We start from the raw sequence: 27,266 nt of genomic DNA on the forward strand, positions 1-27,266 counted from the left end.
TGGGACCATGACACCAACTGATGACATAAAAAGTACTGTCCTGTTGGACAAAATAACTTCCTCTGTACTACAGCTACTGGGAAATCTACTCCAGTACACATCTGCCCTGGTCACTGGGGGAGGAACCTTTTCCTATACCTAACTAACATCATAGTGAGCATTCTCACATTACCACTACGTTATGTTATAATGCAACGGAAAGCACAGCAATAATAGCAGCATAGCAAAGTCCTACACTGCAGCAAGCGAGGATATGCCCAAACATAGCAGCCATATGCACAGAAATAAAGGGAAAAAAAAAATCTGCTTACCTTTAGAAGGACTTGGGTACACAAGGATCTCCAGCAAGATACCCTCACCTCCACTGCCAACCCTTAAATGAGGTCTGGGAAGGGGTGGATCCTGGCTCCAGCTCATCTGGTCATTTAGCTGCATTGCATGCACCTGAGCTCCCCTGGGTTGGCCCTGCCTTCCCACCAGGTGCTCAATCATTGCTTCAAGCCACAACTTAGCATTTCTGCTACACACACCATCCCAGCAGAACAGATAAGGAAGTTCACAACCCAAGCAGTGACCATTCCTCACTGGCAGTACTTCTTGACTGCAGTCAAAAACTGTACCAATTCTACAGGTACTTGAAGCAACGTACTGTACTTTACTACATGACACCTGGTGCATGCCAAGATGTCAAAACACACACACACACACACAGGCTATCCCCTACCATACCATCACAATCATAATGAACTTGGATATTTCAACTTGCAAACTCAAGAAATGAAATTCATCTAAAAAATATTTTAATGTAGTAAGTTTGGCTATAGAACCAGTGCAACATAGAGAGGACACCCATTGCATAACCAACTTTACTGCTTGATCTTAACAGAGTAAGCTACAGATGCAACGGATTTACCACAAGTTATTTGGTTAAATTAAATACTGCAGTTAGGATCATGCTGTTCATAGTTGCTGTGGCTTTACAGTACCAATGCTCAAAGGTGGCTGAGTTAGTTTTACTGTAAAATGCAAGTTTACAGAGAAACAAATAATTTAGTATAGTATGCTGTACTCCGTTTCATGCTCAGTCACAATGATAAAGTCTTAGACAAACACTATTTCAGCATTATGTTAATAATGCCAAAACACACAAACTTAATGCCAAATTTACAACGTAAATACAGTGCTTAACAAACAGATTTCTTATGTGTGTTGGCTGAGTGAGAATGCTGCACAGGACTGAGAAGCATCCAAGCACTGCTTGTAGTACGTATGAAGTGAACCACGCTGACAGGAATGCTCTCTCTTCAGAAGGAATTATGGTCCTAGAAGTTTGTGCCCCAAGCATAATATGACACAAAATGAACGTTAAAACTCTTGCCTCAAACGAAGCTATGTTGTTTACAAACCTAAACCAGCAAAAACAACTGAAAACCAGAAAAAGTTGTGATCAGTTGACAGAGATGACAGAGCTCACTTACTGTACGTACTACGTGAACGAGAATGAAATTGTAAACAGACTTTAACCAGGTTAGGTTAATGTATCTGCTCCGAATTAGAGTGTTGTCATTTCAGCACAGGGTGATTTTTAAAGCCAAGGACACTACCAGAGGTTTTATTTTTGTTTAAAGTCAAAACCGATACAAATCTGGAAGCTGGCAAATCTTGTTTTTCCCCCTCATAGTTGAAACAAATGCTACAAGCATTTGAAAATCCCTCTTCAGGTTGGTTTGCTTTTCCTCTATTAGGTACGGTGTATGACTGCTGGCATTGCTCTCCCTGGAAAACAAGACACTGATGCATTCATTTTTAATTGTAAAACTTCCTCCTAATTAAGTTTTCTTTGCAAAGCAATACATAGCTATCATCAGACTGTCAATCATGGTGTCAATCACGGTGTCCTTTTTCTTCTCCCCTTCCACCCCCCCACCCCTAAATTAAAGATATTGCCAAAATGGTTCACGTGAAACTGATAACATTGAACTCATTTACATGAAGTCTGGCTACAAAGCATAAAGAAAAATAGTTTATCCCTGCCGCATATATTATTATTATTATTAAATCTTCTTCCTGCCTTTCAGAATGAACACATGCAAGCATACAGGGGGTCCTGTTTTGTTGTTGCTTTCAACAGGAATGAGAGTTGTGCAAGACATAACTGAATAAACTTTTGTTTCATTTCAGAAAGATTTTATATCACCAACTCATTTACCTTTTTAACTAAAAGTGATAAAAATAAATCCATGGTAATTAAAAAAAACTTAGTCAAACTGCTCTTTCAAGTACATTTTCCCCCTCAAAGGAATCACATTAGCCACGTATGGATAAAAATTCACGTCACAATCATTAGGATTCAGACCATAGGTCCTGACCTCCTAGAAGTGGACTCAGTAGGACCACCTGCTGGGCCCACACAGGTCTGGAAGCAGGCACACGTGCATGTGTTACACCACTCCTGAACTCCCTGATTCTGACTATATCCACCGTCACACCCCCATCACATCCCTGCACCAGGAGAAATAGCACAAGAGACACACAGTGATCTTGGAAAGGTGGCATTCGTTGATCAACCAGGTGCAAATCTGGTTTGTGCTGATGGAGACGTACTTTACAGACCTAATACAGTGGAGAATTTCTCCACAATCCACCCTAAAAATTCAGCTGTGGCAATTAACATTTCCACATGACACAGCCTAAAATACCTCAGTATTTTCTTCAGTCTGGAATTCACATCTCAAACAACCGCAATTATGGAGGCCAATGAAGAGTTAGAGAGGGGTTCTACAAGAGTTGGTCCCAGCACTGAACACCAATACATATAAAAAATGAAAAAGGACAAACTTCTGAGTCACAATTAATAATGGTAATTGGTTCAACTTTTCTTCCTTCCTCTTTAAAATCACCTCCTATTGATGCAAGAGAAAAGTGCAACTTTGCAGCATGTTTGTTCACATCAAGTTTTTCCTCAAGAACACATTTTGTGTAAACAAAATATGGTCTATAAAGTTGCAAAGTGCACAAGCTGAAGGCACAGAGTACAAACATATAGGAAAGCAGATCAAAATAACAAGAAAAAATAAAACCTGGAATTCAAGACTCCCTGACAGAAGATACATTTATATGGGACCAACTCTTAAAAGATGATAATTTTTATACTAACGAAAAAATACTGCAAAATAATGAAAATTTATTCCTATTATTTAATCAAAAGCTCCAGAAAATACCTTGAAGTTTAAAAACTAATTCACTGACATGTTAACTAGTTTTAAGAACGTCCTTAATATTAAGAGTGCAAAAAAGGTTCTTCCATTCTAACGCTTTTGGAAGCTGCTGATTTCGGCTGCCCATTCCCACTTTGACAGGATTATTTTTCAAGGTGCGTTCATCACAATAATTGTAGAGCATGAACTTGCTGAGAGACTAGACCAAGGAGACATGTCTTTCAAAGTCATCCCAATTGTAGCAGCAACTGACATTTTATTATATGAAGAAGAGAGTCCAAAATTCTTCTTCGAGGCATAGTTCGTGTCAGAGCTCAAGTATCATCAGTTGCCACAGAAGGCTCCGGATATCACTTGTGCTCCTCCAGTGTCTGTTGTGGCTAGGAATAAAAGCTGATCCAGTATATTCACTATCTGTACCCCCTGGAGCTTGCACAAGCTGATGAGCCATCTGAAATCATAAAAAAACATTAAAGATATTCTCTCATTAAGATTCCATGTTAGGTCCCTTGCCCTCCTTCCCAAACAATGCTAGAAACAGCACTGCCTGCAAAACATTAACAGTGTAATCTGAAGATGATACACCAAGTAAACACTGATGCATTTCAGTCTTAATAAGTATTCATAATAGAACTGTGTGACATTTTACAGTTAGAAAGGAAGTGAACATGCTCTGCTAAAAAGACAGGAAGAAACTTAGTGGAGAGAATGCAATAAAACAGACTGAAATTAACAGCAGCACCAGAAATAGATACTATTACTAAACTCCAGGGCTATCTAATGACTAGTAATCAGGACCCCAAACTTAAATCCTAATCTAGAATATATGGGACTAGATTATCTCTTGTTGGGCAATACAGTCAACTCTCACTGAATCCAAGAAACAAAACCATGACTACCACCTCTCAAGCTGCCTATAAAGCCTACTGTCCTACCATAAAAGGAAACTAGATTTGTTATGAAGTACAAACAGCACAGTTCAAAATGTACAGAAATGCACATAAATATGTTGGTAGAGAAATGCTCACAGATAAATACCCCCTATTTTTTGCTTGTTGGGACGAACTACACCCAGCTCAATACTGTTGTCAGAGCTGAAGATTCATACTTACTATAAGATAACTCTTCTCCAGCTCTTTTCCGTGACTGGTCACCTCTAAGAAAGAAGAACAAGAGAGTTACGTTCATTTGCCAAAAGGAAAAACAGCTTCTTATGGAGTTACAGAAACAAACTATAAACACAGGAGTTACACACAAAATGACTTCAGCATTCTCAGATTACTAAAACAGATATTAGCTAATTTTATTTACTTAGTCCGTAAAAATAGGAAGTTCAGTTTCATAGGATAATATTTTAACAAATCACAGTAGTTATAATTTCACACTTAACTGCTAGAAGCTGGTTGAAATCAGAAGTTCTAATAACACAGAGTTCTTCCTCTAAAATCAGTCCTAGGGTGATAGACCTGCCATGTATACATTAATTAAAGTCTTCCACTAGAGAAATATCACTGAGCGATTGGCTTGTGTTCCCGCTTTTTACAGCAACAGCACATAATGGTGCTGATCAACTGACAAGTCCAACTGCAGCCTGGCAGGTCATTAACGCTGCTCAAGACACTTTGTTGTGCTGTATTCCTCAGTCAGCATTGAGGAAGTGCAGCAGCAAAGACATCACCATTTTTTGATGTAATTAGAGGAGAGTGTCTACTCTCTAGTAACTCGGAATAGAACAGACTTGACATGCTCTTTCATTACAATAAAAACAACCCTTTCGTACACATATACACATAACAGCTATATATAGGAATGTAACCTTATTTATAACATTTTAGAATTGTTTTATACTCCTGTACAGAGGAAGCAGCATATTACATCTTGAAATGCTTTTCATGGCAAAATGCATTTCAAATATCAATGCAAAACGTAATGAGGTAAATATATCAACTCTACTTTAGCTTTATTTTATCTCCTAACGATGACAGACTCTGTGCACCATTCATGCTTACTAGAATACACCAACTCCCTGACAATCCAACCGCATAAAAAACACCTTCACCAAACTAAATGCTGTCAGTCAATTATGCCACTACAAAGTTGTATTTTGCACTTTTTATTTGTTAAATTGAAAGCAATCTACACCACAAGAGCAACTGTACCAAAGCACAGGATAATGCAATTTCATAAACTCACAAGACATATCAATGCCCCTTTAAGTGGCTAATATCCTTTCTGATCTCCACCAAACCAGCTCGATCAAAAGCATAAAGCAACTGGCACAGCCCAGACTGAACAAGAAGAAAAATTTTCCACTGTTTCATCTACTGTTTGCTCATCCCTCCACCTCAGCTCAAGGCTCCGAAGGGAAATTCTCATTTAAAAGAAATACCTTAGTTGTATAAATAGCTCTGGAAGTGGAATAAAGGCAAGTCATTAAATGACATTTTCAGGAACGGCTTGGAAAAAAAGGCCAGCTTACTGAAAATAAGTGACAAACATAAAAGCCTGAATAAGAACATGATTGTGCACTGGAAGTACAATCAAAGGACAAGGAGGCATGAACTATAACTAGTCTGTTTCATGAAATTACTTTAAGATTCCCAGTCTTTTGCCTTGTGGTTCCATCTGCAGGGCTTGCAGCCCTCAAAGCATGTGCAAATTTAGGCCATATTTTAGATGCTGAGTTATGAAGGTCCTTTATTAACTCTTCAATTAATCCAACAATACTTTTACTTATATTCATCTTTACTGTCCATCACAATTACTACAGAAGACTAATAATTGTTACCTAGTAAACCCATTCTGCATAAGTTCTCTTTGAAGTTTCTGGTCTTGAGCAGCATATTCCTGAAGCTCAGATTCCACAGCAGGGGGTAGAATGTTCGGGATGAATTTAGAAAATAAAGCTGGTGCCATCTGTACCCATTCTGTAAGAAGGAAAGCAATAACAAAATATATGGACGAGATAATTTGTGAAATTTTACTCTTTTGAAGTAACCAGCTGATTTGCTGTGTACTTACATGTACCTATCCACACTCCTATTTCTATAAATAGGGACTTCAAGGCTAAAACCAAGATGGAACACCTCAGTATGACTGAAAGGAGTAATAAAGATCTGATTTGATCATTTTGGCTGTTTGTTTTGTGTTTTTTTTTGTATGTTTGTTTTGCTTTGTAGGAGCAAAAGTAAATATGAGAAATGCTTTCATTCTGAAACAGAATAACTTGAGTTGGGAGAGACCTTAGAGATCATCTCGTTTATTACAAGTTTCAAAGGGCAACCAAACCGTTTCCTTTCCAGTTCCCAGAGGCAGACAGGACTCAGCAGCAAAACCACAGTACATCATTAGAGAATAAAACTCTATAGTTCTAGCAATATTAAAATGTATCTTACTTTCACTAGCTGAACTGCCATTTCAGCACAGAACTCAAGCTCAGACCAAGCTTCAGGTACCATATACTCATGGATATTTTCAGTGCTTTCTGAGTTGCTGAACTCTTGTCAAACATGCTAAAATTCTACTCAGTCCCACAGAAATCACAGAATGAAAGAGTTTGGTGCAAAACTGATTCAAGTCTGCAACGTATTTTTGCTTTTGATGTGGTTATTGTTGCGTATGATGTTCACAATGTACTCAGGAACTAATTTAAGGTGCTGCACGAAATGATACCATTCAAATAATGGCTTCAGAGAAGAAACTGTCATTCATTTTACATCAAAGATCTGACCTTTTGAAGAGCTGCTGACAACAACTCATTTCAACACATCACCTTCAAAACCTCCATCATAACTGACTCACAAAAAAAACTCCTTTATTCTTAGAGAATACAAGAGAAAGATCTTCCTGCAGTCTTATGAGCACAGAGTCTGCTGCTGTGTTATTGGGGTAAAACAACAAAAAAAACCCAAAAATCAGAACTTAGGTACCCACATATACCACCTTGTGCAGGCTGCACTGCAACTAAGCATTATGACTGACAAAACACAACACACGTGCATGGTAAATATACATTAGATAGTTACCAACATATCAACATATTTGGTGAAGTAGGTCAGAACAACAGTAGTGAGAGATTTAAGCACTTGTCTTTTTACCTGGTCTTAGAGTGTACAGGCCTTTCACAATATTTGCCATGGTCGATGGAGTTATTTGAAAGGGTGTTGACTGAGCTTCCAAAAGTAAAGCTGAAACAAAATGAAGTATAGTTATCCATCTGTGTAATTTAAATGTAGGGTTTTACTCGGATACTTTAGTTCAAGAGAAATAGAGCAATTGCATCCTTTTTGTTATCAGATATCCTCAAAGGAAACAGCCACCTATTTCAACTTGGTTCTTATTAAAGCTTTATTCTTCTGTAGAAGTATTCAGCTCAAATTATGTAAGGTAAAAACACGAAAAATTATTTTTCACCCCTTTTCTGAGAGGCAGTGGGAGCTGTGAGGTAAAAACAAGCGATCAATGGCTTTAAGTAGTCTGTTACACATTAACAATTTATTATTAGAAGCACTCTCACCAGTGTGATAAAAACCTGCAGAGTCACCAGTCTCCCTTTGTATTACATCTTGCCTATAAAACTAAGGCTGGATTGAAAGTCCATCAATGAAGCAGTGCAGAAAAAAACCTAGAAATTAAATGAGTCATTTGTTCTTTTAAACCAAAGGAAACATTTCTATTTCATTCTTGAAACCTATGCCCTCTAGTAAACATTGCAATAATTGCATCTTCTTCTAATAGAAATAACTGTCAATAACAGATATCCATTGCTTATGCAAAGCTGGCCAGACCTTCAGCCTGCACTGCTTTCTTACTTACTTAGATTTGAATTATAAAACAAACAAAAGAAAAGATAACTGTGTTTAAACCAACTGCAGCCTGTCAGTCTTTGTGCCCCTATGAAGCACCTGAATAGCACACAAACCCTTGCAGAGAAACAACTGTTACAACTCTACCTAAAGGGCATATCTCCTGCACCTACACACTACGGTCTCTGGTTTTCAAACATCTTTGCTTCTCCAGTTCCAGCTTCCATACCTGTCACTGTAGCACTTAACGTAAGAAGAAAAACCTGCAATATTACGTTCTGCTCATTCTGAAGCTGTGTAAGTGGCTCACAGAAAAAGCCAGATTACTGAAGCTTTTTTTTCTCTCTAACCTCTCATTCCAAGTGATCAAAGTTGTTAAACAGAACTGTTATAGTTCCATGTGAATTAAATTCATCTATCTTAGAAGTGCTTGCACCTTTCAGCTGAAGGCTTGAGGTGGTGAGGGCATGCGATTTGTTTTATAATGACATATTTACAGCCAATTTCCTACTCTTCAGACTCCTGGCAGCTAAGAGAGCTACAAGTTAAAAAGAGGCTAATGCTGTGTAAGGAATATATGCCAGTAGATAGTCATGGAAAATCCATGCAGTGTGTACGGGTAGCCTGTGCTCTGTAATCTGCGGGTGTCCCCACTGCCTTTGTCCTGCCTTTTAGAGAAGCATGGACTCCCCATCCCTGGAGGTGCTCAAGGCCAGGTTGGAAAGGGCCCTGGGCAGCTGATCTGGTCGGTACAACCAGCTCACAGCAGCAGGTTGGAGCTCAATGACCTTTAAGATCCTTTCGAACCTAAGCCAACCTGTAATTCTATGACCCAGTGCCAGGAGGTGGCACACACACAGAGCAGGGTGAGGCAAAGCCTCGGGTGAGTGACAGCAGTAATGACTCTATGATACCATCTGACCACCTCCGCAGCGCCTTTGAACTAATATTGCATCTTACAGACTAAGTAACCAATATGTAAAGAAGTTAATTAGCCTACAAATAGTCTAGAAAATAACTCGCGGCAGATTCAAAGAAGAGGAGCGTGGGTTCCCATGATGAAATGCTTTGAGTGCAGGGAGAGATATGAGATGCTCTGGAACACCACTAACCTGAGGGAAGCCAATACCCGTAAGGGCCTTGGGATTTTTGTCATGGATCCCACAGCCCTTTAGGTACTCTGCAGTGACCAAGTTTTTCCACCACTCCACAGCAGTGCTCCTTAACAAAGGTTTAAGTTACTGGCTTTGGTAGATGTGTTCCAAGTTGTAATTAACAACGCTCTAAAAATTATAAATTCTTAACAAGAACAGAACTGAATGCTTAACTAAGCTACAAAATAAATGTATTAATGAGGTTCTTATTCCATCATGCAAAGTGGACTGTTTAGTACTTAAATTTAGTAATATATACAATATTTACAGTACTTTGCAGAATAGAAACTGATATTCTCACAGAGTTACAGCCCTCCTGCTGCTCTAAGTGAGAAATCAGTAAGAAATGCAGAGACAGAGCAACAGAAAGGGAGTTACTGGCAGTGCACAGCCTCAACAAAGCGTACTAGCAGAAGCCTACCTGCCATTTTTGCCCTTTCAAAATATCATTAGATCACACACAGGCAAATCAACAGTATAATAAATTACTTCTCTCAGCTGAATCAAATCACCTGATCCCAAACACCCTTCTTCTTCTCCTTCACAATGTCAGATTCCCATTGGTTTCAAATCTCAGTCCTCACTACTAAACCCAACCCGTGCAAAGCATTCCACCAAACACAATGAAACAGGAAGGGAACTAATACAAACAGCGTCCACAAAATGTGGATGTGGGTTGTTTGGTTGTTTTGTTATTGGTTGATTGGATTTTTGGTTTTGTTTCACAAGCCTGCTGCCTATTTTGTTATTAAACTGACTAACGAAGCTTGACCATGTATTACTTGTTCATTACTTTAACCCAGCTACAATTGAATGGAATAACTCAGCTGGGACGGGCCCACAAAGATAAAGTCCAACTGTCTGACCCCCCTCAAGGGTAACCAAATGTTATGCCTATTATTAAGAGCATTGTCATGTGCCCTTATAATCATATTAGAGCATTATCATCTCTTCCGTATTAATATATTAATACACATTAATTGCTGATTAAATCTTCAGAAGCCTCCTGCATGAAAGCAACCTTCCTTCTGGCTTAACACTCACTCTGGCAGTTACACCAAATCCCTTATGATATTGCATTTGTATTTCCCAAAATTAAACCAAAATAGTTTCTGGTCATTTAAATTCTTCAGAAGCCTGAAATAAGTTAAAGCTATGCTAGAGAAAAACATGAAGGTGGATCTATTACTAAGCAGTTGCTACTAGGCATTCTAATGAGGCCAGAGATTACTTAAAAATATTCATAGTATAGCCCAAAAGCTTTATTAAATATCTAATAAAAGCACTACAGACTAAAGCTTTCAAGTCTTAATTGCATGGAAAAATATTCAGTGCTGTTACAAAATAAATTCAAAAACAAAGCTATAAATGGAAAAATACAGACTTTGGGAATTCTGTAATTGGAGGAGCATTTTTTCATCCTTACAGTTTCACAAAGGTCTATTGAGATGGGAACATTTTTGCTATTCCCTTCCAATGTGCCAAATGAAACACAACAGTCATTACTTGGGAATAACATTTCTGATCAAAACAATCTTCTTGCTTTGTGGTGCTGCAACATGAAACAAAGAACATAAGAAATGCAACTGCAACTTTCCAAAGGAACTTTGTTCTTCAATTAAACATTTGCTTCAGTGACAAAATTTTGAGCTTAAGTGATGTTGAACATGAGTACGTGGTACCTGCTAACAGTACAGCTACCAGTATGGCTGCTCTACAGTTACTGAGCCCTGCTGAATCACAACTCCCATTTCAACACTGCTGATCCCTCCTGTAAACCTGGTGGGTGTTCTTGATTATTCCATCAGGTTGTGGAACGCAAGGTACAATGAATATTGGTAGATGAATAAGCTATTCTGTATTGCCCTTGAGAGTGTTCAAGTACCCTCTGAGGTCTAAGAACAGACTGACATAAACGTGTCAATTCAATGTCTTAAAAAAGGAATGGCTCATTATCTTGCAATAGCAGTGCCCCGGCACACCTGTAAAAGAAATGGAACATGACTGCAATTGGGGGCCATTAGCAATCACCTGCGTCTTCCTATGCTTGGAAAGCAGAGCATGAGATTTTTAATGAAGAACTCAAACAGAGGTTGCCTCTGAATAAAAGAAGAATACTGTTTTACGGTTCAGAATGGAAATTTGAAATTGAGCTGTTGGGATGATACTATTTGCCTACATATCTTAACCTAGAAATTAAACATTGCAAACCAAATCACAGTTCTGTGACTTCCAGGAAAGAACTTGTCAATATATGCATTTTTTCCACACACCTTGAGAAGTACCTTCTGTTTTATATAATAGAAACCCTGCATCTCCCATACAATTTACTGTCAACTTACTGTTAGGTACAAAGATACTGGAATGGGTCAGTGTATTCTCCTCACACTGTGTTGCCTTGCTTTAAGACCCTTAGAAAGGAATCTTCTCATCTCATCTAACCTATTGTGACACCCACTCTAAACTTTCAGACACAGCAAGTCATACCACAAGAGAGTTATTTGCCCTTTTTTCCTTAAGTTTGCTTTTAAGAAATCTACCATTTATTTTTCCATATCAAACAAAACAAAATATATATATATATATATATATATATATATATATATATATATATTTAATGAAGGTAGCAAGGTTGTGCAGATTCTCTTCTGCTGTTAATTTTGCACACAAAGGAAAAGCAAAGCAGTGTGATGTAAGCAGTAAGTAGTAAGCAGCCAAAGAGATGAGGGTCCCTTACTTCATTGCCATTATGGTGTTTCTGGAGGTCAATAATACTCAGTTACTAGCAGTGTAAGGCTGTACGTGCCAGCACACCTTCCCTGCTCATCCACACATCTCTGCAATGCAAACACAGACACTGACAATTGCAGTAGAGAACAGCTTTGTTCATTTTCTGTCATTTTCTATTCCATTTGTACCTGCTGCAACCAAAAAGCACACTGCACAAGCTCATCACCAGAAGCTGCTAACAGCCCTTTTTTCAGCTTCCAGGTCAACTTCTCCAGTATCTTTCAGAAACCACCCACATGGGAAATCTCTTTCCTGCCACTTTAAAGGTAGAATCCTTTGCAAGATAAATTACCTTTCTCTTGAAGTATATCTCCACAAACAAAAAATAAATTAAGAAGATGAAACAGCAAAATCCCTTCACCTTCACTGAATCCAAGGGATAGATCTTTCTAAAGCTACTTTTCTTTCTATGACTTTTTTAAGCTACCATTTCTTTTCTTCTCAACACTGAGAAGTCAGGACCTTGTCAGCCTCCACAGCAGGATTCCAGCCCAAAGCTTCTTTAAGTTCTATAAGGAGAACAGTGGGAAATTAAAACCAACTGATCAATCCACCAAGCAGAAACAACAGTACATTGCTAATGGAACAAACGAAAAGAGTTATTATAGAGCAACCTTGCTTTTTGTACTAAGCTCAAACTCTTAAAAGGGAATAGCAGCAGTTAGTTAAAACCACCCTCCACCACTGGTTTCCTACCTGTTTTTTTTTACCTGCAGGTAAAAAAGATGAGAGAGCATCGAGAGCTGTTAGCCACTTACACAAATAAAGACATTTGAAGACCTCAGTAATGGCCATTTCTCTAGACACAAGGCAGGGTGTTTCCAGGGCACTGCCATTACAACCCAAGAAAGCCACCAGAGGTGACAATAACTGCAGGAACCCAGAATGAAGAAAGGCAACATTCTCCTACTGACAAGTAGGTATCACATCTACATTATTTACTTCTGAGGCTTCTTGTAAATAAGACCCTATATCTTTCTTTGTTACATTCATTTAAGCAGTTCTGCACACCACAACTTCTCCCAAGCCATTTTATACAGCACCCTTATCAGCAAGAGCCAGCTTTAGGCCTCATAAGGAAAATCACCAGGTTATTTTCACGTAGTTCGTCTGCATCACTTTAATTTGAAAAGCACTGACTTGATAAACACGTGCCAGGATAAACATCCTTCACAAGACCACAACCATGTTTTTATGTAATTTACATAGTGACGTTAGCTGCTCAGAAGTGCTCTGAAATCCAAGCTTTGCAGGCAAGATCTGTCTGCTTATGCTGCATTTTTTTCTGCAAATAAAGAATTCTCACCCTCTATTTACTAAGCACTCAGACACATTCCCCATTCTGTCAGAAGCCTCTTCTGCATCCTCCTGCTTTCAACCACACAGCACAAATACGAGGATCCCCTGGCAGCCTAAGCAGTATCAAATGCTGAGTAACAGATGCATGTTACACTCATTCCCTGACACTTCTTTCTCTCTCTTTTAATTTGAAATAGAGAAGGAACTTGTAAATGGAACTGAGATTTCCTTACAGTCACTTCCTGAACACAGCACCTTGGATGGAAGTGCCAGCTGCCGGGCTCTGATAGAAGGCACTACAAACAGAAATGCCTGTCAGTGAAAAACATAGCAACAAAATCAAGAGCAGGTTTTACTCTTTTCCTTGAGTTTAAATCACAAGCTGATTCAATGAATGTTTTGGTACTGCTTTCTTGGAGGACACACTTCATGCTAAGAAAATAAAGAACTCAATTTTTTCAGTACAGATCACAAATCATTGAATTTGATTTCCTATGTATGCCCACTCAAAATGTTACTTTCTTCCTTCATAACACACCAACACTATTCCTGTTTAACCAAATCCATATAATACTTTAGAAAACAGTATCACACATTGAAAATCACATTTGAAAGTCAAGCCACAAAGCTCATATATACACACATATGCTATTTTCACAGAGCTGTCACATTTCTGAGAGTTAAAAAAGTCCTGGTATGAATATCAGCAATCTACAGCAGCTGAAAAAATACAACACTACTATTTCTCTGTACCTCAACAGTATTACATACACTGTGCATGTTCAGTAATTTAAAGATCCCACTATTCAAGGTTTAACCAAGTCAGATCACAGTTAAGAGTTATGCAAGTCTTAGGAGTAAAGCAGTAACAAAATGACTTAGCTTTATTAAGTCTAAAGTAGCCTGAAGAACGACTGAAATGAAATCTAAGAAAGGTGCTCACAAACAACACTCTCCAAATAGAGCAACAAGTCAGGTGGCAGATTATTTTTCACTGTTTTCCTTCAGTTTTACTTCTCTAACTACCACTGAGCTGGGGAAAAGTACTATTTCTCCCACCCCCCTTTTATTGCAATACATAATCTGTAGCTTCTATTTAACTCTCCTCTGTCAGTTCACAGAAGACTAACTACACAGCAGCACATCTGACGTTACTTACATTCTGAAGATTTGATTAAAAGTGTGACCTTTACTTTCTCATTGAAAAAAAAATTACATTCATATTTTCATTGCCTGGAACATGCACACGCTTAAATCGAACGTCAGTTGAATTTTCCATCATCTTGTTGGAGGAATCATCATATGACGTTTCATTAAATGTCTTTGGCCCAAAATAAAACATTAGGCGATGGATGGACCTTTCTCACTGACCTCACATTTCCTAGGTGATCTGATGATGCCTAAAAGCAATACATCACTGACTTTCCCAGGCGGCAAGAAAAAGATGAAATTACAGTGATTATCTCCACTTATTCTGCTGTACCTCAAACCCTTCGGTCAAAGGAGAAGGGCATTACTAACCAAGCAAGGAGAAAGAAAACCCGACCCTTACCACCCATCATCTGGGTACAGCAAACACTGCGTAAAGCTTCAATGTAAAATACCAGAGCAATCATGACTTTATACAAAAATAAAAACATGTAAAAATAACTGTTGATTTGTACTCCTTGATGTGGTATATCAGAAATCACAAGTTTTGTAACAAAAACTCAATTTTAATACACTTAATTTCCAACCAGTAATGAAAAACAACAAAGAAGAAGCAACATTCCTTCCTATGCCTTCAAAAGGAATTTGTATTTAAGCCCTCTTAACCATCTGCTGTCTTCTCTTTGCTGTGGATTTCTGCAATATCTGAAAGCACTGCAGTTTTCCAGACTCCCATTATAAGAAAAAGTCAGTAAGGGTACTTACGCATTAGGTTGTAAATGTGCTTTTCTGCAACATGTTCCGTAAACAGCTTTATAAGGTCATCTTTTAAGTCTCTGTTAAGCTTGGTTTCTATGTAAAATTTATTCTGGAAAATGAGACAGAAATATTAGAGGTTGATTTTCATAATAGGAAATAAAAACTTTTTAAATCCTGTATAAAATAGTTTACATTTTTAAAATGGTAGAATATTTAACCTGCAAAATACTTCCTTAACTCCTGCTTTTATATTACGTAGAACAGTCCTGCACAACAAAAAAGTATTTAAAATTAAGACTGCATGTGGTACTACAGCATTAATAAAGTTAATTACCTACAGATGTTTGGTTTTTAAATGTATATACAGATACATCTACATGTTGATCCAGATGAGAATCTGTAGGAAAAAAAAACTGGTGCAATTCAGAACATTATAAACACATAAATAGCAAAATAGAGCTGGATATGACATTTAAAATACCTAACTGTGATTAAGCCATTAAAATAGGCATACTGTAGTAATAAATTACCAGTAGAGATACCCACTCATGTGGTTCATTAATAGCCCCAGAGGACAGATATTCAAAATTAATGTACTGTGGAAATAAGTGAGATATACAAACCTGTATTAAACTAAGTTACATTACAAATTTTAGGATCCAATTATCTTGACCCACTCAGCATTAACAAATTTGTCTCCTCAGCCCTCAGAAGCAATTCTATCGTGATTTCTCTGAGGGACTTTAAACCCAACGTACCACTTGGCGCTACTCCTCAGTTCCAAGTCTGCAATTAAGACCAAGATTTCCTGACCATATTTTAAGTGTGGGAATTAAATAGCTAAAGGTGTAGTTGTCTCATGAATATATCTCCTATCACTTTAATACTAACTTGAAAAAAGGCAACCCACCTGGACAACCTGCATAGTATTAAGTAGCCATACGACTAGAAAATCAACTTAATCTTAAGATACATACTAGAACACTTATGTGATACTTTATTTTCCACCAATGGTTAACTGTCACTGCAACAGAAATTCGCAGTAATAGAAGAAGCTCTACTACTAAGAAGCACCAACATACACACTGTACTTCAGTCTTCCATCAACCTGATTTCTTAAGGCTCCTCTACAGCTCACACTGACTTCAACAAGCACATTTCTTCTAGAAACCACTTTGACTAACATTCAAAAACACGATTCTTTTAGTATTGTTAAAAGGAGAGCAAAACACACTTAAGAGAGAAAGAACAAACAGTACATGGGTGTTTTATTACCTTATTCATGTATGTATACAAACATCTTTCTTCACGTATACGCCACAAAATGTCCCCTAGCTGATAAGCAAGTGCAAAGCCACCCAGTCAGAACATTTTAGAGGCAATGATGAATAAGGATCTAATCTCAACTAACCTAAACCCACAGGGTTCACATGAATTAGACCCACCTCATACCACAGAATAGTAGATTTTTAACTACCCAACTATAAATTAGCAATCAAGAACTTATCTTCTAAATGCCAATTTAAAATTTTCTTTGAATACATAATTTTTATTCATTCACGTGTGCAGTGTACTGTCATATGCACAGGCTGCAAGCATCTAGAACAACTTCATGTAGACTTATTGAGCATACAGAATACAATTATTTATTAGGTATTATTCTTGGGCATAAAAACCTTTGTGCTAAGCTGACTTGTAGCTTCATTTGCTTCATCTGAATTGCCGTACCAGAACTTCTGACTCTAAATGCAGTGGGTTTAATCTCCTTCAGAAGAGTGATTTGGTTCTCTGTGATTTCTTGAAAAGTTCAACATAGCAATGGATGTAGCATCACCATTACAAAAAGAAAACCACTACTACTTTCTACAAAGAATGAAAGAACAATTCCCCCATAGCAAAGTCAGCCCTCTTATCTGTCATCCAAGGGCTCCATCACCACATAAAAGCACATTAAGGAAACCAGGTCCTGTGTTTCCACCATACACACAAGAGTATGGCTTGGTACAGACCAGCAAAGAGAAGGAAAGTACTGCTGTTGATTTCAAATGCACAGCACTGAGCCTTAAGGCTAACTACATCTCTTGTGGCCAACAAAAGACAAAAACACATTCTAGTTGTATTAAAAACCTTTGTATTTTCTTTGGCTTCCTAGATTTTTAAACATGTAAATGCATGTCTAAAGTCTTCCTAAGCATTAATAAAACCATCCTTTCAGAACAAAGTTTATTAGTGCAAATCAGAGACCTCGGAAACTGCTGATTAAAACAATCACATCACTACCAAAATAGTAAAGTGCTGGCACTGTCAAAAAAAGGCAGAATCCAACAACTTAGTCCACTTCCATTAAATACTCTTTGGAACTACCTATTAAACAAAGTGCAAAGCTATAATTTATATTGGCTTTCAGCTCCTGTAATCTTATTTTCTTGTCTAAATAAAGGAAAGTGCTGCTGCATGAGAGAAAACTCAATGAGATGCAATAATGTTAGACTGCAGAAGTAGCTGTACATAGAAGTACTTCCAAATATACACAAATAAACTAAGAAGAGAACATTTTCCATTCTGACTTTTCTTGCAGCATTTTCCGTATCACATGCAACTGATTAACAATATATCAGGGAATAAGTTTGAGCCTTAACTTGATTCTACCCTTCAGGTAGAAGGAAAGTTTTTTGCTAAAAAATTTTATTTGAGTTTTTATTTCTAAGCAATATCAATGTAAGGATAACTTCTCGGAATAAGGCAACTCCAACCTTTAATTACTCTTTACCATTAAAAACAAGCAATAAGCAACTTGGCATTTTGACTAAAGTTATGCAAATTGCAGACTTTTTCAGAGATACAGAAGAGTGATAAAATCATCCTCACAACCTGCCCAAACTACCAAGCCAATGTATAACAAGTCAATAAACCATCTCGAAAAAGATATAAATAACGGCCTATTTGGTAAGGCTGCTTTCGAGTCAAAATAGAAGTAATTCCTCCTATTTCTAATAATGGAATATTAGGGCAGAAAATCAATTCCAGAAGTCTGCATTTAGAAGCACAGCTTCCCCTTCTTCTCCCCACACATCTTTATCAGAACTGTTATACAGGTAGCAAAACGTGCCTGAATGGTAAGATATACAAGAAAAATTGTTAGAGCTGCATTTTACTCCTTTCAGCTTTTAGTCAGAATCTTGTGCATGGACATCCCTTATTTGAAAATAATTTTCTAAAACTTACCATATATATGAAAAGAGGCACAATGCTCTGCAATGCTCCCATATATTGTCCAAGAGCTACGTTAAATCTTTCAATATAGAGATCTGGAGGGCTGGCCTGCAAGAAACCGTAAAAGTCAGGTTGTAATTTGAACAAGAGAAAGATCTGTAACAGCACGGGCTATGCTTTGACAGCAAACTCAAAAACTACACGGTATGTGATCCACTATACAAAGTCTATACAAAGCAAGCCACATATCTTTCCAGAGTTTCTACCATCGCTCCCTCCAGCAAGGAGGGTTTTCACCACTAAGTGATTTTGCTTAGGACTATGTGTCAGAACAGCTGCATTCAGTAAGAAATTCTCCATGCCTGTAGCAAAATAATATTTAGCACATGCAAATAAGAACATTTATTAAAGAGTAAATATTCTTCTTTGAAAACGCCCTCTATCAGGTCTACAAATCCACAACCAGATTTCATAGCATCAGTGTGTGCACTGATCCTGCTGCTCTGAGACAGAAAAGTGATGCTGAGCAGCTGCCTGGTAATTGAATGGGCACAGAGCATATTCACCAGCTGCAGAGAGCACTGTCCTTCCTAGAAAGGATTTTCATATTACAGCTGGGTCACACAGAGCAAGGCAAATATTCAGGGTATTGAGTCAGAAGGACTGTGAAGTAATACCTTCAGAGAGCTCTACATCTGGAACCTCCACAAAAATCCACTGCACAACCTTGTAGCCCCAGGCAAAACTGCCATACAAAAACTGAAAGTGCCTTCTCTCTGACAGGCCTTGCAGCACCACGATGACAGCGCTGCTGTTTTCTGTGTAAAACACCATTTTTCTCAAAGGAAAAATATGGAAGCTCATTGCAGAATAGGCTTTTTTAGATAAGACAAGTTGTGAGGAAGCAGGAAAACGGGAAGTTTTCCTAATTCTAATTAGGAAAAATTAGGAAAACTAATCACTGCTTGCTTTACAAATACTTGAGGAGATTCAGGAAGCCACATCAGAACACTCAGGAGTGCATTAAGCCAAGGATGGACATACCTGGCCATGCAGAGCTAAGGTGAAGGATTCCTCCATTCACCCCCATATTCTGACCATGCAAAGCCAGTTCCCAACCACTGGCCACCTCCCGCTCTCCTCCTGTGCTCCCTTCAGAAGAGTAGAGCTGGCTGCCTGAGCTTCTGCTGCTACACAGCTAAGGACAAAGTGTTGCTCACTTACAAGAAGCTTCTTTTCTCTTGCACCATTTTCCTCTCCTACAGCCCTACGCAAGAGGGTGAAAAATGCAGCAGCAACAAAAAGCTTTCAAGAAAAGAAGCTCAAATATCTTTCACAAAGCATCTGCAATGTGAGAAATGCTCAAGGCTGACTGCACCTTAACTACCTTATCACAATGTACAGCTCTTATCTTTAAGCAGCAGATTTTTCAGCCTTTGCATGAACACTCAGCAGAGGCCCCAGAGAAGTTAGAATTCACATTGGTGTTTTGCTCCATTAAGTGGTCTCCATTTACCAAACTTTTTTTTCTTTATTTTGGCTTCCTTAGCTCCCCTTCTTAATATGCTTAATGAACACACGGGGAATTCTCACAGCCAACTCCAATACAGAACACACGTTTCATAAAGGAAGGTAAGCCTGGCAGAGGAATAGAGTGTTATTCTATATGTTTTTGACAAAGGTTATGATCAAAATGAGGAATAATGACATATACGTTTTTAATCTCATTGCAGATTCTGTTTTCAGGGGCAGCCAAACAAATTTTAGTGCAAAATGCCAACAATGTATAGAAGTGCCTACAAACCCCAGGGACTCCTTTTCATGTGTGTATATATATATATATATATATACACATATGAAGATAGACAATTCATTGCAAACAACACATAGTGAAATCTGCATTTCTAAGCAAAACATATTCCTGCTTCAGTTCTTTTTAACCTCAACTTTAAATATGGCTACACTCCCTGGTTCCTAAAGACTCAGTAAGCAACTTCTAAGATTAAAGAAAATGGAAAATTCTACTTCAAAGAGCATGTCAAACAGCAGACAAACAACAGCCTGACGCAGGTTACTGCTTTTCTCACACTGACAGTCCACACTTTCCACTCAAAAGAAAATACAGAAGGCATTTGGACAGTTTATCACTCCTGTTTACAGGAGCCATCAAGGCTTTTGGTTTGATACCTTTTTGCTGCACTGAAGAAAACACCATTTGCTCACCATGCAAAGCCTGCGTCACATACAGAGTAATGTTAAGAAGGAATAAGAAATGTACACCCAGCTGCCTTCCAAGAACAACCTCAAGACTTCAATCAGAAAATACCTGGAATTTGTTGGCTACCACAGCTCTATAACCAAGCAGAAAATGAGTGCTCAACATGCGAACAAAACAAGAGTGAGAAGCCCAAAGAGCTTCACAGGAAGCACTCACCAGGCAAGCATTCAGCCTTGTTCTTAACCATTAGGAAGCAAAATCATGACATTCACATATCTCCTTACCACTAAGTTTTACACTCCTGGTAGCACTTCAGCACTGGAGATGCTAACAGAAAGGCACCAACAACCAATAAATAAATAAATAATTTCAAAACAGAGCTTGACAACCAAACTCTCCTGAGTTACTGCTTGATTTGTAAACCTAAAGAAAGCCACTCACAAGCACAGGCCAAAGAACTCAGAAACAGTATTTTCACAGGTCATCTGAGTCACTAATCTGTGTGGGGAACACAGAACCAGCTCTGTGTTTTCTGCTCATTGTGTGTCATTGCACAGCTGCTCAAAACAGCCAGACTGATAGCAATTATTTGTCTGAGCAAAAGAGCTTTTTCCATGTCCTTATATTCATGTTAGTATGACAATCACTGGAGTGGGAATAGCTTCATATGAACTGCAAGAATTTTATTTATATTAAAAAAGCATTGCAGTAAGTCAACATAAGCTTTATTGAGTAAACAGAGGTTGCTAAGATTCTTCTATTCAATGGCCAGCATTAGAGCAGATGTGCATTTAAGAATCTATACAGTCTGCTGTGATTTTATAAAAAAAAATAAATTGTTTGAATTGGTCTTTAAAAATCATTTCTATCACCTGAGGGATGTATTAAAGCAGCGACTCATACAGAAAGAAAAATGTACTGCTAGCTTAAGGATTTCCCAAAAGAGGAACCCTCATTCCTCCACTCCTCATTCTGAAACCCATCAATCTGACAACTTATTTCCTCTTTCAAGAGGCTCTACATGGAAAAACAGCTCAAATCCTCTCCTACAAAAGCTCTCATCTACCACTCACAGGGTTAAGAACAGTTTCCAGCAGCAACCATTTTATGTGTCCCTTCACAGGAGAAAGCAAGGTCAGATTACTCAAACCGTGATTGAGCTGCATTCAAAAACAAGTCGAAGATGTTAGAAGATGTGATGGAAATACCTTCTATCAACATCTTCAACTTGTTTTTGAAGACTTTTCCATTATAAAGTACTGCAGCTCTTGTTAAAGACTGATGATGCTAAGGACATCCTAAGTCCCTAAAACCCTAGCATCTAATCTAGTATCTAGTTATTTCAATGAACTTGCATATGCATGAAAAATGAGTTACTTTTTTCCCCCCTCCCCAGTCTGAATATCATAGACTGAACACACAAAAGAACAAGCAGAAGACAGGCTGCTGACTCAAGGCCAAACTGGCTCATAAGAGAGAAACAATGACAGCAGGTCTTTGTTTGAGAACACAAAACTAATGTGTTTATGAATACTCATCTGGCACAATCAGCAACATGCTCAGTAAAGTTTGCATTCTTAGACTGCTGCACAGTTCCCTTATCCTGGGAACACACTGCCAGGATACCAGCACACATGTTGCACCTGGCAAGTGCAAATGGAGTGCAGCTATAGCCACACCAACTAACTTGTTATTTGTGTAAATGCTCTGACTCTTTTAAAGCAGCTTTTGTTCTTCCTCAGTAAAGCATCATTTGTTTACTTTGCCCTGCAGGTACAGGCGATTCCCAGGTCTATCTCACAAGCCAAACACACTATCAAAACTTCTCATGAAAAACAGTTATCAAGCCAAAGTACAGCTGATTCAAAGACTGACAGTCATCCCATTAAAAATGCTGCCCTCAAGCCATACATCATGAAATACTTGTAACTCTCCTCATCTTTTTGACATCCACACACCAAGATGTACATATTTCTACCACATTTGGTTTCTGACAAAGTTCTACCTCTGTTCATTTCATCTGATTCAGTTCTGTGTGATCAGATCATTAGAAGCCTGTTTTACATGTTATTAATTATCATTCCCTTGGTAAAACTTCTGGATGAACACCTACAGCACTAGAATGGTATTCTTCTCCCCCTTAAATATCACTTAAAGGAAAGCAAAGCATCTACAAAACAGTACCTAACACTGCCCAGTTCAGTTTCACCATGCACTCAAAGCACTACCTGGCTGCACTTTACTGTAGTAATCATGGTGTTATAAAGTTCATAAGCAAACCACAACAAGCCACCTAAAGCTTCACAGTCTACTCCCTGTAATCAGGGGAAATACTGACAGTTACACAACAGTTTCTAAAACAAAAGCAAAGTTCAGAACGTAATCTGAAGTTCCAGATCAAGCATTTGACTGCCTTGCCATGTTAATCAGATTAGTAATCAGCTTCATCATCTTCATAGTAATCATCATCAACAAACTGGGGAATGAAATGGCAGCCCTCTCATCAATGGAAAAGGAAATTCTCTCTAAAATCACATGGAATAAGCAGGAAACAAACATGATACAGAAAGGAAGAGGCAAGGAAGGAACAGGCTGTCCACAAAGGATACTGCTGACTGACTTCTAAAGACAAGGGATGACAGACAACAGCACAATACAAGGCTCTCGGTTCCTAGAGATGTGACAGTCCTTAAGGTAGTAGCAGAATGACTCTGACAGCAATCAGATGCTAATACATATTCTTCCAAATAATCAATAGATTGGAAGATGAGAGAAGGTTTTTTCCATATGCAGCCCCAGTCAGTCTGAGAGCTGGCAACCAAGAAGGCTCAGAAGCTATAAGGATTAGTATTAGGCAGGAAAACTCTCTGCTATTGCACAGCAAAGACTCAACCTGCAGGTCGTGGGCACTACACAACAATTGTGCGTGTATCATCCACCAGCACCAGACTGCTCAGCTTTGTTCGTAATAAAACACACTCATCTCATCATATAACAGAGGAGAAAACCCCAAGCTCACTAGAGCATCCAAGAAGGTAGAGAGGCTATCAGCAACTGTCTCCAAACTCAGTTCAGTGCCTTTAGACAGGTGGAATTTAAGCAAGAAATTCTGCCATCTTAGCTCTGTTTGGTTTATTTTAAACACCACGCAAGCAAACTAGCATTTATTTACTTGGAGAAAGACAGGACTTCACTTATTAACTTCACTGAACATAAGAATTACAGTGGGTGAATTGAACTGTTTCTGACAAAGACACAGAATCAATAGATCCCTTTCTCTCTTTTGCTCTAAACTAAAAGCCTTGTGAACATAACGAACTATTGCTTTTCACCTCACTGTCATTTCCTAAGTGAATTCCTGAGATTTTTCCAACCAAACCAATAATAGGTTAACTATACTTGCACTTCATCATGGGCCTGCTCAGTGTCTGGGTACACTAGGATGCTCAGTTCTCAAAATCCTTAATGGACACAGCAATTAACTTCAAATGACTTCGCCAAAGCGTAAGAGACATGCTTAGGCCAAACACTCATCATTAATGCAGATACAGCTTTACTATTTTTAAAAGAAAATGTATTTAAATTGAACGTATGTCTGTATATTCACCCTATCTCATACATCTGAATGACTCAGCACCCACCCGCAAAAACAGCTGTCATTATTTTAAACCACAGCATAATGGGCTATGTCCATTACAATAAAGTTTCCAAATAAAGCACCTTGGAATAAAAAATATCATCAGTAGACATACAGGTGTAACAGGCCTCAGAACAACGGCAAGTATATCCATTTGTGTGCTCTGCCTTCACTCTCTTTAACTAACACAATCCAGAATTCTGACCAACTCAAGAGTTATGGAGCCTTCATTTTCCTAATTGCTGGAAGTCCCGTGAGGCAAAACTCAATAGTACTAATGCAGAAAAGCTGGTCCAGCATCAGATGGGAGAAAGGAAGGCAACCCTTGCTCATTGCTTCTCCCCTGCTGAAACAGCCAGAGGAAAGGATCACTGACCTGCACAGCCAGGAGGGAGCTAGACATGTCTTGAGATACATAATGCTCCATCTCATGCTCCATCTCAAAGGGGAGATGATGCAACAACAAGCAATTCATCTCACTGCAATGTATTTCTCAGCAGGTAACAATCATGGTTTTTTACCCAATGCCAAACATGCTGAGTGTGCATTCAGCCCACTCATATTTTCCTAACCCCTCCCTCACCACCACAAATTAATTTCTTCAGCCAAAAACACGTGGGGCAGCCCATCAGGTGTGCTCAGGATAACAAACACTAGTGCCACCCAACACAACACCCAGCCAGCAAGTGCAGAAGTCAGCAGGGGATGACCAAGAACCTCACACACATCCCAGTGCATCCTCAGCAGCACCTGGGGCACACAGGCCAACCCTGACCACCTCCATCCTTTCACTAGCTTCAGCCAAAGGCAGGCTTGCCAGACAAGCAGAGGAAAAAAAAACACATAGGGAGTTATTGCAATGAATGCAGCAAGGAAAGAGAACGAACTCCAGTATGGTGAGAAACTAGCAAAAGCAGGTTCGACTGGTCCCTTTAGATGCTCCACTTCTACCATTTGGTATCTGACAGTTTTACTGCTTCTGCTGCTGATGAGCACTGCTAGTACGGAATAGCTTGCTCTGGCATGTTGGTTACACATAGATATCCTGCAATCCACCTGCCATGAAACCATTGCACTTCTATGCAAAGAAGTTGTTCAGCTTGTCCAGAACAAGACACTGCAACTGCCCGCCATTTCAGTTGTCATGATGACCTGCTTTCTCACATAAAAACAGTACTCTGGCTTGTCCCGAGCAACCTTGGCTCTCTATACATAAAATATTACCTCACAGTAAGTCATACCTCACCAACTCAACAGAACTCCACAATTCAATATTGGCGCGTGGAATGAGCTTACACCAGAGTAAGTGAAACACCACATATGCAAGTCCTTTCAATGCACAGTATATCCTATTTATACTGTGTGGACTGGAAACTTCCAAGTGATCAACAAAGTGATCTTTAGTTGGCGACTGTAGGGTAAAGATCTAGCACCATACTTCAACTTAAATACAAGCGACTACATGTAACCAAAAGGTATGAAGAGCAAAGACATAGGATAATAAAATGCACTGTAGTAATGTCACAATCCATAACCAATACAGTTTCTCTACAGAACAATTTTAAGGCATACAGGTTTTTCTTCAAGCAGCTCAAAAAAATGTATTTGCCATTTATCCAAAAACAAGGTCACCTGAAGATGGTACAGTGTTACATTACCACTCTCCTGCCACCTGCCATAAGGTGTGTCTACCCTACAAATGAAAACTTTTGCAAGACAAAGGTTGCATTATATGGTTGTCCTTCAACTCCTTCAACAGCTCAGGTTCAGCAGACAACCTTGTTTCTATGCGGAAGAATTGAATGTATGTATGTGCCAAGGGAAACATCAAAACCTGCAGTTTCAGAACTGAGGAAGCTACCAAGGACTGCTGCAGAGAAAAGATTTCGGGGTATTTCCAAATTCAAAGCAGTGTAGTACTCTACTATGGAATGTATCAGAGGAACTGGCCAAACCTGTACAGCTGCAATGATTCTTACTTCTCACAATCAGAAGAAAAATGTACAGGCTGCACCAGTTCAGCAGGACTCAGGGAAGACTTCATTCTAAACGTTATGTTTATCTGCACTGACAAGCAGCTACAGAACAGCTGAGGCTGTCTCTGTACGAGGAATAAAGAAATCATAAAACAGAAAAGCAGCAAGGAATCTAGCTCAAGATGACCTAGATATTTCATAGTTAAAGCCCACCCCAGACATCACATCCAATACATTTGGAGGTGTTGTCTTCTTTTGGTTTGTGTTTTGTGTTTTTAAGGAAAGCAACAAGAGGAGAAGCATGACATGAGAACAGAACATCAGAATGATTACAGTAAGTTGTACTTTGATGGACATGCAAGGTCAGCCAGAAATACTTGATGCAGTTAGCTGTAAGACTGCTCATGATTGGAATTACCTATCAGTTATCAGAAGCACTGAAAGAGCTGCTACAATTCAGGGTTCCTATGCAGTTGGCATCTCTGCTTGACTCAACACAAGCCAGTACAGAACTCAAAAATCAGTCAGAAAATGAATTAGTGCTGCTGCTAGTGATGACAATGTCAAGCACATGCCTGAAGATTCTAACCTAAAAGGGATTTTTCAATGAGGAGCACACATGAAAACAAACATGGATGCACAAATAAGATGCAATGAAGATAGGTATATACAAGTTGTATTAGGACTGCTGTAAACCACTGACATCTAGAGATAGCCAAGAAAAATGCAGAATAAACTGTAGCACACAATCTTCACATGAATTATGAAATACCAGCTATGAATTACTGCATACTTGATTCACTTTAATTTCTTCCTTTAGATTTTTGCACTGCTTATGAAGCATAAAGACTATAAAGCAGTTGATAAAGATTAACAAAGGAATGGCAGATATCCATGTCATGCTCAGATTATATTTGACTGAAGTGTTTACATTTCAGATTACACCTTAGATTTCCCCTTCTCAAATCTTTGATTCCGTATTATATTAAGTTTTAGGCACTGCTGTCCACACAGTATCTCTAAGGCTAATGGGTGCCATACAGTCAGA

The 27,266-nt window shown here is 38.6% G+C and overlaps 1 protein-coding gene across 1 annotated transcript in view; it reads right to left on the bottom strand.

Moving 5' to 3' along the window:
* Positions 1 to 783: 783 nt before the first annotated feature.
* CACUL1 (CDK2 associated cullin domain 1) overlaps positions 784 to 27,266 on the bottom strand; it is a 34,755-nt gene continuing 8,272 nt past the window's right edge. The window contains 6 exon segments of the mRNA XM_015867458.2: positions 784 to 3,669; positions 4,331 to 4,374; positions 6,007 to 6,145; positions 7,316 to 7,405; positions 15,181 to 15,283; positions 18,400 to 18,495. Of these exon segments, the coding sequence (XP_015722944.2) occupies positions 3,629 to 3,669; positions 4,331 to 4,374; positions 6,007 to 6,145; positions 7,316 to 7,405; positions 15,181 to 15,283; positions 18,400 to 18,495 (513 nt within the window). The 3' untranslated portion in view covers positions 784 to 3,628.

This window comes from Coturnix japonica, chromosome 6, assembly GCF_001577835.2.
Source record: "Coturnix japonica isolate 7356 chromosome 6, Coturnix japonica 2.1, whole genome shotgun sequence".
Taxonomy (NCBI): domain Eukaryota; kingdom Metazoa; phylum Chordata; class Aves; order Galliformes; family Phasianidae; genus Coturnix; species Coturnix japonica.